Below are 13,048 nucleotides of genomic sequence, written 5' to 3' on the forward strand. Positions count from 1 at the left end.
GATTGCTCATCCTTTACCTCGGAATCACAGCTGTGATTATCTTCAGCACTCGTGCCTATGACCCAATTGCAGCTCATATTCAATATAACTCTCATATTCAATATAACACTCCCTCTTGTGTGACATTGATAAAATAAAGGTTTCAGTGTTTTCAAAAAAATGAGAAAATACTATTTTGTCAGATTTTTAGACCAACACAGAATTCACAATGTTGACATATCTTTATTACTTAAGTACTGTTGGACATGTTAAAAAAAACCTTTAATTCATCTTTCATGACACCATTTTCTGCTACAGTAAATGAGCCAAGTGTAGAAAACTATGACATTTAAAAATCAGCCCACACTGTTCAGAGCGGATTAATAAAAACATGACTCTGAAAGCTAGAAGTGGGCCACAGCGAACTACCGATAATATAAACCTACACAGGAGCAAACACCTCATCCTACGTGTGAAAAAATAAATAGAGGCACTTGAATCTCATAGTGGCAGATATGGAGGCTATTAGAGTGACAGTGACTACATAATAAAATATTTCATATCTTAGCAGGGTTTGTAACAGACTGGTATGAAGAGCTGCAGGGTCTGTAGTGAGTGTTGTAGTAAAAGGCCTGTGTGATTCGGTCAGCCTACACACTGAGCCCTGTGTGTGAAGTCACACCCTGCTCGTCGCAACGTCTATTTTAGAAACACCAGCAGTTTGTATAACACACTGCATTGTCACCCTGTGTCTCTGTTGTGTGGAGCCCCTGAGCCGCAGCTTAGCCACCAAACTGGAATTAATTACTTTCAATTACATGGCAAATGCTAATAGATGCTGGTTCTCACATGGAGGTGCAATTGTTGGCTATAATCCACCATTTAGGCTACATTTCAGAGGTTACACCCTGGGGGGTTGTCTATTAAGTCAGGGGATCCAATTATAATCTGTTTGTGAAGATCACTTGTAAACAACTGTTGAATGTGAAGACAGGGTGAAAGACATCATTCATGAAACAATTGAGAGTGCTACATGATAATCAAGGGGTTATATCAAAGGCCTGCCTGGTCAGAAATAAAAGAAAGTCCCATTTCAGTAATTCTTTGCCTCTATGTATCACAACTTTCCCTACAGACATCAGTTTATTCCGTGCTGGTGCTGCAAAAATTGAGCTAAACTTTTTCTTTAGCTTCTGTTGGACTCCCAAAGCTGTAAGGGGTGCTTTCAGACATATTCTTTAGTGCTGCTCGGTGGACCAGAGCGGGAGCCGGCCATGGACGGGTACTTGGATACGTGTTTCTTTCGTGGACAGGAAGCGGCCAACATGGCTCCGCCCAGGACATCCAAGAGGGAGCCCCCCCACGCGATGAAGATGGCTGCACCAAACTCGAACCTGGGACAGACAAGAAAGTGTCATTTTTTTTAATGAAAAGTTTGGATTTTAAGTGACAACTTGAACCACTGGAAAAGTTGATTTCTCCATTTTAGTTACAAACACACAAATCCCACAACGGTGAAAGACATGAAACTTTTGCTGAAAAGAAGTGGCCACAAGTAGTGGTAAGCCTCTTTCCCACTGGTCAATAAACACCTGGCTGTTTTTGCTTAATGGGAAAGGTTACAATCGGCATTCAGACCCGGGTAATTAGCGCCTTGGCTTGGATCTGCAATGAACGGAACACAAAACCTGTGTCGACATGCTAATCTCTGTCCCCTTTCCGGTGTGATGCTATGTTCCATCGGTAAGTTCTGCGACTCCTTGTCATCTCAGCTACAAACCGCCCAAACCGCCCGTCTCCGTCCAAGCAACGCTCGAACATCGTTTCAAATTTGTCGGCTCCGATTGATATATAGACTGAATGAGTGATAGATACAATAAAGACCTAACCACCATAAGATCTTCATTGTTTCCCTGTTTTCGGCGCGTCAGATGGTGATGCAACAAAAAAGAGTCTGAAAGGAGTATACTCCACTGGCAAAGGGAAAAGAGACAATTGGCGGGGTCTGAAAAAAATGTGTCAACGCGCCAAGGGGGTGTTAGAGTAGCACATGTTTCATGTTTGGAGCCATACTTTCAAACAATTCCAATAAAGGAACGGTTAGACATTTAGAGAAATACACTTATTTACTATCTCGCACAGAATTTCTTAGGATGTATTAACTTAGCATAAATGCTGAAAACTGGGCTAAACAGCTAGCTGGCTCTGTCCAAAGTAAGTCAGCGCACCAGTCAAAGAAATAGTCCATCAAATAACTGAAAAACACAACCTGTCATTAAAATAACAATTGGGTTGTTTTCTAGAATCAATATATGAAATATTGAGCTTAGGTGCAGGTAGGTGTTTTTTTTTTTTACTTTAGACAGGCTAGGCTGTTTTCCCTTTTTGCTCTCTATGCTAAGCTGGGTTCATTCCTTTGATAACATCAGCTGAAGATGTTTTGGGGCTACTTACTTGGTGTTGACAGGAGTGTAGGGATTATAGAAAGCCCGAATCACATTATGAGCAAACCAGGAACAGGCTACAATCGCACAGAGCCCTGAGGGGAGAGAAAGTAAACAACAACGATCAATCAGTCCATCAGCACATCATCAAAACCGGAGAGAGGGGCATGCTTTTATCTTCTTTATAGGCACCAGACGCCTAGCTATTGACTCCAGCACAATTAGCTTTTAGTGCTTCTGTTCTCTTCAGAGCCAGTTAGACCTTTTCTGTTAGCTTTGGTGCCAGGACTCCTGGACTCATTCAGTCTGAAGACCTCTGGAGCAGAAGAGTAGGAGGAAAGCTTTCTGGACAAGGGATCAAACCTCCTCCTACCTACTGTATGTTAGCTTGGGCGGGTTATGATGAAATATTATGTAACTGGGTCTGTATTTAATACAATGTGTACCATAGACACTGATAAAGATTGGCATAGCATATTTACCAGGGCCACACAACAGAAGTTGGTAGACTGAATTACATGAATTCATGAATTACACCATATTGACATTTCAACATTTCATATGTGGATATGCTGCCGTTTTCTCAGGTTCTTCGTACCTATGCCAGCAGTGTGGTTCCAGTCCATCACTTCAGTCCTCACTGAAGTATCAACAACAAATAGTGAATGCACTGCTATAAAATGTGATAGATATCCATGCGGCCCAGAGAAGGAGTCCTCCTGATTTTGGATAGCCAAAGAGATTAACCAGTGATATTTTCACTTCTTTTTACACATCTTCTTTATATTTGGATTGGCACAACATTTTTTGGGAATTATATAACTTAGGAATTAGGAAATATTTAAAATGGACTAAATAGACTGCACTTATATAGCGCTTTTCTACTCTTCCGGCCCCTAAAAGCTGCTTTTACACGACATGTCACATTCACACACTGATGGCAAATGCCTAAGTGCCAATCTGCAATCATTCATACTCAATGGCTATGCCTTCGGGAGCAATTTAGGGTTCAGTATCTTGCCCAAGGACACTTCGACAGGTGATCGTAGCAGTCAGGGATTGAACCCCAAACCTTCCGATTGAGAGACGACCGACTCTACCACTGAGCCACAGCCGCTAATGTTAGCATGCTGAAGCTCTAAACTTAACTTTTTTACTTTGATAAACAACAGGTTTGATAAACAAAAGCTTTAATAAACAAAAGCTGTTAATGCTTGGTTGCAATGTAACGGAGGTTCACACAAGTAACCTTACAATGCCAGCATGGATGCATATGCCTACTCTTTGTCTTGTTTCAAAGTTTGCTTTGTGTTTCCTCATTTTAACAAAGCCTTGTTTTTCTGTCATGACTGTAATACATTTTTATGCATTGCAAGTTCAACTTTATGTCTATTTAAACCAAATAATCTGATCTAATCTAATCCAAATAATGATCACAGATGTTTCAGTGCAGCTTGAGGGTTCACCCAGAGGTTGTTTTAGCAATGTACCAGTGCTGGAGAATGGTCTTTTTAAATCCATTATAATTTATACTATGGAAATAAAGCCAAAACTTTGGGTAAACTGCATTTTTCTAACAAGACTCAATCATCTCTGACAGGGTTAAGTGTAGCGGGGTGGTACTTGTTCTGGTGTAACAATGCATATTAGCATTACAATGACCCATTAAAACAAAACATGAAACATTAAAGACTTTGTATGTATTTTATGAATAAAAGACAAATACAATTGGTCATATGTGTTTTAACGTGAAAACAAACTGTCGAGCTAGCTCTGGCTTTGGGAGTGTATGTTGGAGATTTTTGTGGTTTACGTATTAACAGTTAATAAAATCTGTAGCATGTAGATAGAAGAAGGAAAGGAAGGCTTAAACTCACATATATACTGTCTACATCCAGTGTTACAGACTAGGGTTTGTTGATTTTTAATAGTTTCTAAAACTAACCTTTTCACATCACATGTAAAGCATGTTGGCCATCGTGGAATAAGGAAGTGCTTTACCCTAACTGGTTATCTGGTTGTTAACTTGATAAATAGGTACAATTTCTTAAGGATCATTTGCATTCTCACCTCCCACTAGCAAGATTATGCCTCCTGTCATGGCGATGCGGGACTTGCGTAGCTTGTCGCTTCCTGCACAGGTGGTGCATTTCATCCCCATACAGGCCACACCCAGACCTGCGATGGACACAATGATGCCGACGATCATCAAGGCTCGAGTTGCCTGAAGGGAACCTGTGGCAGACGGACAGAAGGGAGAAAAATAAGTATAAGAGGAGTGTGGGAAAAGTGTGTAGGCTCAGTTCGAGGAGGCACTTCATAGATGACCTTTTGTTTTCTGCTAAAAAGGTTAATAAAAAGCAGCAAAAGGAGAGTCAAGAAATCAATCCGACATTCACTGGGAAATGATAAGGAAAGACTAATAAACAGGCCTCGACCTATCAGACAGGCTTTATGTGTGTGTCCTGAGGTTGTGAATTACGTTCACATTAGCCCGTCAGGACATTTTAATGTGAGCTTTTCCTGGAAGAGAAACCCTGGGATACTCATGGACACACCAGCACACACAAGCAGAGACAATACACACACTCTTTCTTTCTCTCCCTCCCATCTGTTGCTGTTTGAGGGGCCTGCTGAAACACTACTGTAAGGATCCTCATCTGTCAGTGCCCCCACCCCTCATCACCCTATAAACCTATCGCAGGGTGAGCCCCCCCTCCCCCACTCTGTCCACCTAGAACCAGTCTGTGCCAGTCTAGGCCGTCCCTGCCCTGCCCAAACAAACAAAACCCTCCAGCAGTGAGGAAGGGATGGAGGGGTGGTTAGAGGGCAAGATGTTGCAGGGGAGAGGGGGAGAAAAAGTAGGGGGGGTTAACTCTATAAAGTAGGGAGGAATAGAAAACAATAGGGTGGATTATAAAGTAAATGCAGATAGAAGCAAGATGCAAAGTCTGTAACGTCTGTAACACTGTTCTCATTACTACTACTTAGCAGCTTTGCAGTTGCTTCACAAATTTAAACATCTGTTGCACACACATTCGAGAAAGAAATTTGATTGGTACTGATTACTTATGGAGTGTATAGTGCATTTTCCACATCATTACTGTAAGTTTTGGTACCTTGACTTTCAATTAGGGCTTACTCTTTGATTAGTAGTTATTCGGTTCTGTCTATTCTTTCTCTTGGACATGTATGAAAACAAATTTCCTTTGCAAATTTCACTTATTTTATTATAATTGTTGTTAGGGATGTCCTGATCCCAATCTCAACTATCGGATCGGAGCCGAAAACTAGAAAGCGAAAACAGTCTAACAGCCACTTGCAATATATGCAATACGACCGTTTCACAATGTGGTAGCAGTAGAGCTGCATTCAATACTACCAATTTGGTACGACATCTAAAAACTTAGCATGCAGCAGAATACGACGCGTTCACTAAAGCAACAGAGGAAAAGGCAGCTATTAAAGTCAAGCTGTTTACACCTCTTTTCAGTGGATCTAAGATTTCCATTCGAGTATACTTTTTTTAAAATTATAATACAGCACTACGTGGATTTGTGATTTCTTTTTGTTCACTGAATATTAAAGTTAAACTAAGCTATTACACCATTCTGAGCAGGATTTAGATTGTATATGCAAGTTTTACAGCAATGCCAGCTGGACTAAGTTAAATGGAATAAACTGAAGACATCTTAATTTGTTTACTTTACTTATTTTTGTAAACAAAAACAACAACAACAAAAATGGTGTGCAGCTCTATTACTCTAGGCAAATACAAGTATCAGATCCTCAACAGATACTCAATATTAAAATAATCGTGTCGGGATCGAGGACCAAAACAGCTGATCGGGACATCCCTAGTTGTTGTTGCCATCATTTTATTGCATTTTGTATTTATTGTGAAAATTGTGGCAAATTATACATTTAAGTAAATTATCAAGCACTATAAATATTTTTCATGGTTTGACTTCTTAACCAACTGCTCTTGCAGCTTGAAAACAGTCAATGTAGTTTAATAATTGCTTGACGACACAAAATATTAAATAATTTATAAACTGTGTGTTAAAAATATCATAGTGATGTGTGTTAAAAATATCATAGTGATTATAGTATTCTTTTTAGTGCTTTGTACTCTTCCATAATGGAATAGAAAATATATATAAAATACTTTATAGTAGTGGAGGCTACTGTAGCTTTTTTCAGACAAATATAACCGCTACAAGAGTGTAACAAATGTAATTGACATACTGCAGGTACAGCTACATTTTTTTTTTAAAGATTATTTTTTTGACAGTGGATAGTGGCGGCAATGGGGGAAGTGAGAGCGGGGATGACATGCGGCAGGGGCCCGAGGGCGGGTCATGAACCCAGAGCTGCCACATCGAGGACTATAGCCTCTGTATATGGTTGCTGATTTAACCGCTGAGTTAAACCGGCGCCTGAGGTGCAGCTACATTTATCCATTAAGATATTATAGAGCTGTGGTTCTCAGCTGGTGGGTCGGGACCCAAAAGTGGGTCACAGAGCTTTTTCAGTAGGTTGCGGATGTGTGCTTGAACAAAAATAAGGTTGTGGCAAAAAGTCTATGCTGTGCTTTTATTTCGAAGGATGTGGTTTTCCTATGACATACATGCAGCAGTAGTATAGTTTATTCACACTGTACAATGTATTCACTGATCGGGTAATCCCAGCCACAGTTACAGTTACGTTCTTGAAGCTTGATGAGCCCTTCAGTAGTTGCATTTTTGTCACTTTTTAAGTTTATTTCTGTCCAAAAAAGGCTGCTAATGGAAGGAATTGTAGAAAGAATATGCACTGCCACCTGCTGCTCATTTTGGTTGACTATTATACGGTTGTGTTTTGTGATGTTTTGTCCATCTGCACCATTTTTCATTAAATAAATTAGAGTGGTCAAAAACATTCAGAAATGTTGTCGTGGGTCCTGAGGTTCCACCAGTTCAGAAGCAGTGGTATAGAGAATCAACTTTAATCGATGTTTCGACAGAGGCCACCGCCCACTAAGGAGGCCTTGGGCTAAAAACTGGCTATTGGTCCCTGCTCACCTCCTGTGTTTGTGATATATTGCTAAAAGACTACATTAGTAAGCAATCTGGTAATAAGCTAATGACAGCAAAATGACCTCAGGAAGGTCCCTAATGATTTGTATGTCCTACTCCTTTTGTAACAATGACCTGAAGAGGGTCTGAAGACCAAGGCTGGTTGCAAGTTTTCTGTATACATATAAATGTATTAATAAGGTATTTCCTACTGTATATATTGCAGTGAGCACAATACAGAAGCTATGTAAATTGATCTCTGAACAAAAAAGATTCCATCAGATATTGAAAAAATAGATGGGTTGTAACTTTCCCTTAAATATCGCAGACCTCTAATAGGTTACCAAATGAGGCCAGCAATCTGCAGTACTCCCTGCAGTGCAATGTTATTTCCAATATTATCAAAGTGTGAAAACCAGAGCTCCCGATTTGCTCTCAAAATTTCTGTATTTCTCTATTCCATTGTGTTTGTGTTGAGCTATATACAATAAATTGTTCAGATGCCTGTGCTGCAGCAGTGAGGTGAGGTTGGCATGGCATGATTATTCTGGTAACATCTCATAATTAGCACAATATAGTTTTTATTTAAAGGTGGTTACAAAAGAAAGAATAGCACTGTGTAGATGGAAGCTCTCAGTCACCTAGATCCTGGGAATCACAAAGAATAAGGGATCACTAGGGCTATATTTCAAGAAAGGGACAGCCACAGTGACAAAAGACACAATTTTGAGTCCAATGCAAGACAAGACTACAAGACTGTTTGTCTTGAAGTCACCAATCCAGGTTTTCACCATGGGTCACAAAAGTAGCTAGTTAAGGCTCCATCAACTGTGTGTTTGTTGAGGTGTGAAGAAATGTTGAGGTGGGGTGAGAGGGTTTCCCAGAATGAAACAATGTGAGGGTGAAGTTTCCAGGGAATGCTTTTAGGAATAGAGACGAATCCTTCTCCTGGAACAGGTCACTGTCTTTCTAAAAGTAACCCTATTGAAAGACACGAAGTCCCACTGCATTGACAGATGACAGTCATTGCTGATAGTAGGGTGCATGTGGTTAGCATGGTGCGCATGTCAAACCCTGAGGCAGCAAAGTAAGAACAGTGTGGGTGCTTTGAGGTCTCACACAAGTGAAGGAGCAGGTGGAGAAGCTGAATAAAAGACTGTGTATCAGCTTAAAAACGGACCGTTCTGCAGTGATGGTTGACACTTAGCACAAAGTAGCATATTGAACTACTTACTGTCCAGTTGCAGGATGGAGTCGTAGATTTTACACTGCAGCTGCCCGGTGCTTTGGAAGGCACATGACATCCACAGTCCCTGGTACATGGCCACCGCTGTGATGATGTTGTCCCCGATGTACGCAGACATCTTCCACTGCGGTAAAATAGTCCCGATGATCAGACCAACGATGCCAATTAGCGAAAGGAAGAATCCAAGCAGCTGGATACCGGAGTTAGCCATCGTTTCCAAAATAGTCTCTTTCTTCAGCTTTACTTAAATGAGTTGATACTCTGTCCGCTCTTACTCTCCAAAACTCCTGCTATTTCTATAAAGATCAGTTAATTATCTTAAAAAGAGGCACGAAAAGCCGCTGGTAGAGTCCACAACGCTCCTGAGTTGTGTACCGGGGGTCTTCAGGCGGGGATGGGCATGATCAGAGATGTGGGTGATGGTGTCAAGTGGGTGTGTAATTCTCCTGCCTGCTGATGCATGGAGATGAAATCCTCTGAGGTCGCTGCTGGGAAGTGTCCCCTCTGCTTCCAGCAAAGCAACAGGTTGTCTTTCCACTGAACACTTCTTTTTTTTTTAATCAGTTTCCAACCTTTTCCACTAATCACCGTGGCTCCGATATTACGCACACAAACAAGTTAAGCAGCCAAACAACTTCTTTTTAAATTCTCATCAAAAAGGTAAATACAGCATATGTGTAACACTATAGTACTTTTTTCTTTTAAGTAATATATGAAAGACAATATGTCTAACAGTTGGGGAAAGTTAAAGTAAGTGTGCAAGGACTACATATATATTTTAAAAGAGCACTGAATCAAACAGAAACAGACAGCAATCATGTGATGTCATATGGAAACAATTGACTGACAATATCATGAAAATGTAATGTCTGGCGTCTGCGTTTGCCCCATCATAAAGCTTTAAATGGCATCTGTAGATTTTAATAATTGCCCCATTTTTTTTTTTTAACAGTGAATACACAAAAATAAGTAAGGACTAAAACAAGTCACAGTGAATGTGCATTATAGCTATGCTGCAGCATCATATATGTGTTTGACACTAACTATTCTTTATTGTCTTAGACTCACCTCAGTCTAGAAAGGGTGAGTATACCTATGCACAGTTTATACAGTCTACACCCACTGACCCAGATTGATACCACAACTCATGTCTCTGTCACTGTACAATGTAGACTAAACCCACAACCGACCTTTCACCTCAGGTCACCAATCACAGAGTCTCAGAGCAGATTCAGGGCCTCCGCTGCATGTGGTGTCAAAATGAGGTAAACTGCTGGGTAAGAACTGTTGGGTTTTAGAGTTGAAACCAGTTGTCTGTGTTCTTTCTACATAAACTTTTGAAAAAATACGTACTGAGTTATACATAGAAGTAGGAAATGTTAGCTACAGAGTTGGATTTACAAACCCTCTGCCTTCCTGCTGAAATCTTTTGGAGACTGTTTTATTACTGTCAGAAAGGCCTTCCTCTGTGCCATCCAGCATGAGGAGATCACTGAGTCCATACATCCAGGCTCACCCTCACCTAAGCATCTCAGAGGGCCTAAAGAGGGAGTCCCGTTTTTACATTATGGAGCAAAGGATGGTGTTACAAAGCAAATGAAACCATTAACACATTTTTAGGGAGATTGGAGGGGGAAAAAGTGTTGTATTGAACTCATACAATGAGCTGGAAGAGCTTTAGGAGAGAGGACTGGGAGGAATCCCTTGTTCAAGACTCTGACTGCAGTGTGGAGAAGAAGAAGAAAAAAGAGAAGAAGAGTAAAAGAAGAACAAGGTGAAGGAGGAGAAAAAGGGGGAGGAAAGAAAGATAAGGAGAACAGTAGAAAAACATGAAGGAAGAGGAGGAGGAAAAAAAAAAGAGAAGAAGAAGAGTAAAAGAAGACCAGTAGAAGAACAAGAAGGAGGAGGAAGAATGAGAAGAAGAAGGAGGAGGAGGAAAGTAAGGAGAAGAAAAAGGAGAAGGAGAAAGAACAAAAAGAAACAAACGATGTGTGTGCCCTTCCACAAATGAAACACTCTTGCGGTTTTGTTTCTACTGAAACATTGTTGATTATTGTGACACAATTAATATAATCTAAAGTATTTTGAGTGAAGTGAAACGTTTCCCCTTAATTTTTTTTTTTTTTTTCAAAAACAGATTTACTCAGTAATAATGTAATAATTGGTTTCAGAAAAGTGTACGAAAATCATTACTCATGCCCATTGGTATTTCTCAAAACACAGGGAAGTTAAAGTCAGTGGAACAACATACAAGTGATGCAAAGAGCACATTTTCAAATTTTGGTCTGCTGAATAAGTGCCCTGCAGGAGGGTTTGGTTGGTTCATAGTTAAATCTGAATAACATTTATAAAAACATTTTACAGTATACAATTTTCATTAGGTTCATTAACATGCCAGTTGAAGCCATTTTCCTTCAGTGAATGGACAAAAACCAACAGACAATAGTAGCCATTGTCCATATCAGCAGTCAGCAGTGTGTGTGACTTCACACTGTGGCTGAACAATAGAGCTATAGCAAAGGGAGAGGAAGTAATAACCCATAATCCCGCAGGAAGTCATCCCAACTGCCTGGTTAATGGGAACGGCTCACCTGCTGCTGGATTACTCATTTTAAATGTAATGAAACTTTGCTTTCTCCTCTTTTTCAACCCAATTTAACTGCCCTTTCATTTTCTCACGTTCTCGCCCTTTTACCCCCCCCCCCCCCCCCCCACCTTCACCCACCTCCTCTCTCACTATAACTCTTTTCCTCCCGTACTGTACCCAGGCCTCAAGTCTTAGCTGCTGGGGCCAACAAATGCCTCATTGTTGCTGGGGAGGAGTGACCCCATAGCTCAAGGAATGTGTTTCACTTTGATACACAAGTTGACAAGGATGGGGAAGAGGAGCTGGGAGGGGGTGGTGTGAGGGTTCAAAAAGTTGATAGAAGAAAAAGATGAAGGAAATGTAATGTGGAAAAACATTAGAAAGGTAAACACAAAGAGCTGGCTGGGTGTAGAGGGAGAAGAAGAGGAAGAAGACGATCAGGGGCCAGTCTCAAGCCTACCAGTGCTGTTTCCACTGGTAACCTGATTTATCTGATGTCCTCTTGGCTGCTTCTCCTCCCCGAACCTGGACTGCAAAGAACACAAAAAGAACATTGCTCTTTCCCCCCCTCTTCCATCTCCTCTTTTCCCGTTTACTACTTTCTTTTTTAAAAGACACATTTGTCTCGCTGGTTTAGCCGTTGCCTAACGCACAATAGGAGCTGAAAAAGAAAACATCTAAATCAGCCCAAAAGAAGGGCACTAACAACATTCTCTCGTGGGCTCTCCCCTCCCGTTCCTGAGGCCTCCCCTGGATCTGAAGGGAGCAAGTGCAGTGCAAATCCAATGATTGAGGTCCTTTAAGTGCCCTTGGAAGTCACTGAGGCATTAGCAATAAAACACGCTGGGCCCGCGGCTTTTCCCTGAAAAGCTCAGGGTGTGCAAATGAGGGGGATGGCGCCCTTCTCTACATGTTCTCTCTCTCTATCACCTTCTTTCTTCTTATGCAACAAGAGTTTGCTTTTGTGCAGCAGCAGCAGCAGCAGGACAGGGCCGACAGACTGTGTCCCTGGACTTGTGGGCTCATTCTTCTCATCTTCCCTCTGAGGCCATGAGGCATTTTCCCCAAAGAGCTTGGCAAGAACTTCATGCAGGGAAGAAACATATTTGGACAGTTTGGACACAATGAATACAATCAGAGACTCTGTGGCTTTAAGCTGCAACTCAGTGAGCATGAAAATGGCTACAGTGTAACTCTGGAATGTACTTAAAGTCACGGAGACAAGTCAATCCACTTTGGGTGAATATATCAGCTGAATAGCACTGGGTTAACCTCACCCAGCAAGACCCTTACGTCAGAGCCAGGAGTCAAACCAGGAACCTTCTAGCTGTGAGATGACAGCGCTAACCATGGTACCACTGTGCAGCCCACCCTCTGATGAATCTCTTACTTTCTCTGCAAACACAGTTTCCCTAGCTCAGATTCAGCAGGTACAGGAAAATCAGGCAGGTCTGAGTCTCTGTACTGGGCTGGAGGCTCGGGCTAGGTGAGCCGCACCGGGAGACAGGTGAGTGGTAAGGAGTTGTCAAACACACACTCACACAAAAGTGAATGCATGGCAACAGTACCATGGAGGAGCAGGCAGGAGACAAGATTAGCACTCAGTATAAGCCGACAAACAAGTAGGGATCAGGCAGAAGGTCAGTCGGAACTAGGTGGAGATTTTGGGAGCCAGCAGGTAAGTATTACACAGGAGGCTCACACAGTGACAAGTGTTTTGACACGGTGAGAGTCT

At 41.4% G+C, this 13,048-nt stretch overlaps 1 protein-coding gene across 1 annotated transcript; it reads right to left on the minus strand.

The window, feature by feature from the left end:
- Nucleotides 1–244: 244 nt before the first annotated feature.
- cldn7a (claudin 7a) lies at nucleotides 245–8,937 on the minus strand. The gene is made up of 4 exons (XM_069672394.1): nucleotides 8,715–8,937; nucleotides 4,494–4,658; nucleotides 2,434–2,518; nucleotides 245–1,373 (listed from the first exon to the last, which is right to left on the minus strand). Exons 1-4 carry the CDS (start codon nucleotides 8,935–8,937, stop codon nucleotides 1,205–1,207), a joined length of 642 nt encoding a protein of 213 aa, XP_069528495.1. The 3' UTR covers nucleotides 245–1,204.
- Between the last annotated feature and the right edge of the window lie 4,111 nt (nucleotides 8,938–13,048).

This window comes from Semicossyphus pulcher, unplaced genomic scaffold (assembly GCF_022749685.1).
Source record: "Semicossyphus pulcher isolate SPU_LCO1_2020_fin unplaced genomic scaffold, fSemPul1.0.p SCAF_21, whole genome shotgun sequence".
NCBI lineage: Eukaryota > Metazoa > Chordata > Actinopteri > Labriformes > Labridae > Semicossyphus > Semicossyphus pulcher.

What these genes read in the sequence shown, in the direction of transcription:
- cldn7a (XM_069672394.1), bottom strand. Translation starts at nt 8,937, where the DNA reads ATGGCTAACTCCGGTATCCAGCTGCTTGGATTCTTCCTTTCGCTAATT. An exon ending in CTCCATCCTGCAACTGGACA is followed by an intron (nt 4,659 to 8,714) that starts GTAAGTAGTTCA and finishes CGTCTGCCACAG; the next exon opens with GTTCCCTTCAGGCAACTCGA. An exon ending in TACACTCCTGTCAACACCAA is followed by an intron (nt 1,374 to 2,433) that starts GTAAGTAGCCCC and finishes TGTCTGTCCCAG; the next exon opens with GTTCGAGTTTGGTGCAGCCA.